This window comes from Orycteropus afer, unplaced genomic scaffold (assembly GCF_000298275.1).
Source record: "Orycteropus afer afer isolate SDZICR_OR568_19922 unplaced genomic scaffold, OryAfe1.0 scaffold00244, whole genome shotgun sequence".
NCBI lineage: Eukaryota > Metazoa > Chordata > Mammalia > Tubulidentata > Orycteropodidae > Orycteropus > Orycteropus afer.
Genome location: NW_006921831.1, coordinates 3,284,053 through 3,286,862, shown reverse-complemented (window position 1 = coordinate 3,286,862; position 2,810 = coordinate 3,284,053). Strand labels below are relative to the sequence as shown.

The window sequence follows — 2,810 nt, the reverse complement described above, 5'->3', positions numbered from 1 at the left end:
CTCCCCCCCCGGGCAGGCAGCGCGCTGAGCCCCCACCTGCCCTGTCCCATCACCCCTGCCCACTTGATTTCCCTATCACCTTTGGGCAGGTGGGCCTCTGTTGGCTCAGGACATATTTCACTTGTGTGGGGGGCTCTGGCCTGTGTGACCCTGGGAAGGGCTGCTGCCCCAAGCCAGGATGTGAACTGCCTGGCTCTGGGTTTACCACTGTTCCTCTGGGCACAGAAGCAATTCCCAGCAAGCGTCTGTAGAATGAGGGGATTGAGTGCCAGGCATACATGGAAGGCAGGCACTCGTGGACCTTCTCCTGGCCCTGAGCCCCGAGGAGCTGGCCTCCCCCATACTCCTCTCGCAGCCTGAAGGCACTTCCCGAGATGCAGGCTGATCCTGCCCTTCCTGGGTAAGCCCTCCAGAGCCCCTGCTCTCTGAAAACACCCCAGCTCCCCAGCCCGGCCAGCTCAGCAGGGAGGCTGCCCCTGCAGGAGCCCTGCGGCCCAGCCCCTCCTCCTCGCCAGCGCCAGCCCTGCACAGGTGCCTGGTGGGGTCCAGGGAGGAGACCAGACCGAGCAAGTAAAAATGTATGTAACAACGAACAACTATTTCCTGACTACGTATAGGACATCCTTCAACTAAAAAGACATTCATTGTGTCTGAAAGTCCTATTTCACTGGACGCCCTGGGCGGCTGGCAGCCTTGGCCCCTGAGCTGGGCCGCTGACTCCAGGAAACAGGCAGGCGGCATGGACGGTGGGACTGCAGGCTGATGGAGGAGGGGGCGGAGGGGAAGAGAGAAGGGCCACACCGACTCTGGCCGTCCCAGGGCCGCCACGATCTCTCTGTGCCTCAGGGAGTGGCCCCAGTAAGTGGGCAGAGAGCCAGGGAAGCAGGGCCGAGTGCGAGGGGTCTGCACCACCGTGAGACCCCACCCGGCCCCTCCCACATCAAGAGCCTCAGCCCCCGGCTCAGACCCCTCTTTCCCTCCCTTCCCAGAGGCCCCGTCAGCCGCACAACCCGGAAGCCAACCTCGCCTACGCTCTCAAGGCTTCCTGCTTTAGAATCAGATGTGGCCAAGACCAGTCAGCACTTTTTAAGAAGCAAGAGGATGACCCCTGGTCCCCAGCCCAGGGGCCCTGGGAGCCCGGTGCTCTTTGACCCCTCCCGCTCCCCACCACCCAGCTTCTCTGGCCCCTGCCTGACGGGCCCCGCCACAGCCAGCCACATACAGTCGCACCCCCTCCAGTCGTACCCCTCCACACCTCCACCTCTCTTGCAGCCACCATCCCCTAACCCACTGGCTGGCAGCCTTGGCCTGGACACCCTGTTCTTCAAGCTGTCCCCCAGGGTCCCAGCTAGCCCCTGTCCAGTACTCAGCCTCAGTCAGTGCCTCCCTCCTCCATAAGTGGGGTCAAGACACCCCATGTCCAGTACACCGATGCCATGGGAACTGCTGGCCTCCCCTGGTCCCATCCCCTCACACTTGCACACCCAGGTCCCCTGAAAATCGTGTCACCTAGCTTCTCCCCCACCCCAAGTCTCCCTCTGTCCCCAGCACCAGGTCCTGCCTCCTGCTCTGTGATAGTGAAGGTTACGTGTCAGCTTGGCTGGGCCTGGTTCTGAGAGGCTGGGCAGCTGGATGTGGTGGTGATTCCCCATGGTGAGACTGGTCATCAGCCCCATGGTGGGATCTGCTGGAGCAGCTCATAGCTCCTTAGGGACGTGGGCTGCTCCCAGTGTATAAGAAGCAGCTTTGAGAAAGGTCCCTGAGCTGTTGGGTGCGCTTGGACCCTGCATGTGGCTGAGTCTTCATTCAGCAGCCTGCCGTGTTTCCTGCTGATCTTGGCACTGTCTCTCGACTTGAAACAGTGATCTGCCATGTTGTTTGATAATCTTGGGACTGTGCCATTTTATTTATCAATCTTGGGCTTGTTGACCTCAGCAGCCAGCAGCTGCCTGAGTGAAGAGAAGTCTCCAGCTTCAATGGGCCGGGAGCAAGAGGCAGAGCTGAAGCCCAAGGTCGAGGGGATCTCACCCAGTCCCTATAGCTGGCCCCTACAGTCTGAACTCAGACTTCTAGCCTCCTAAACTTTAAGAGCATAATCCCATTTATTCAAACCACCCATTTGTGGTATTTTCTGTAAGAGCAGCACAAGGTGGCCAAACATGTTCCGAACCCTTTAGGCCCCACGATGCCCCCCTTGGGGTCTCCTGCCCTGGCCCCTGTTCCCTGCCAGCTCTGGAATGGTGAGAAGACAAGCCAGTGTGATGGGAACTCAGGGCGCTGAGCAGTGGGCCACAGGTGGCAAGCAGAGATGCCCAGGAGGGGGTTCAGACCAGACTGGGCCCCCCCAGACAGGTCTGAGCTCAGAAGCCCGTGCCCACAGCCATTCTGGGAGCAGCTGGCACATCCACAGAGAATGCAGAAAAGGGTGCTGCCCCAACTGAGCCCTATGGGGTGAGGTCCCCTGGGTGAGGGGCCCCAACCTGGAGAGCAGGGGCTGCCAGTGGCCTCCAGGAGGAAGGTGTATGTGGCGAGGGGGGCCGAGCCAGCTGGGGCAACCCAGGCGAGTAAGGAGAGGGGACAGTGGGGTTCAGGAACCTGAAAGGAAAATGGCCAGGGCCAGGGTGGGGGGCTCTGCCCTGGGACACGGTGTCCCTCCCCAACCCCGTCTGCTGGGGACTCGAAGGGCAAGGTTTCTAGTTCCGGGGTCGTGTGATGGGCTGTGCGGGCCGTGGACGTGGGCCTCTGAGAAGTGGACGCCATGTGCATGGGTGTGGGGCAGGGCTGGGCGTGGGGGGGGGCCTTGAGGGGTG

General features: G+C 61.3%; 1 protein-coding gene across 1 annotated transcript in view; it reads left to right on the top strand.

The window, feature by feature from the left end:
- The first annotated feature begins 374 nt into the window (after window positions 1-374).
- The window catches only part of MRPL23 (mitochondrial ribosomal protein L23), an 8,781-nt gene continuing 6,345 nt past the window's right edge, over window positions 375-2,810 (top strand). The window contains exons 1-2 of the mRNA XM_007949338.1: window positions 375-400; window positions 990-1,241. Of these exons, the coding sequence (XP_007947529.1) occupies window positions 375-400; window positions 990-1,241 (278 nt within the window). The remainder of the gene's footprint in view (window positions 401-989; window positions 1,242-2,810) is intronic.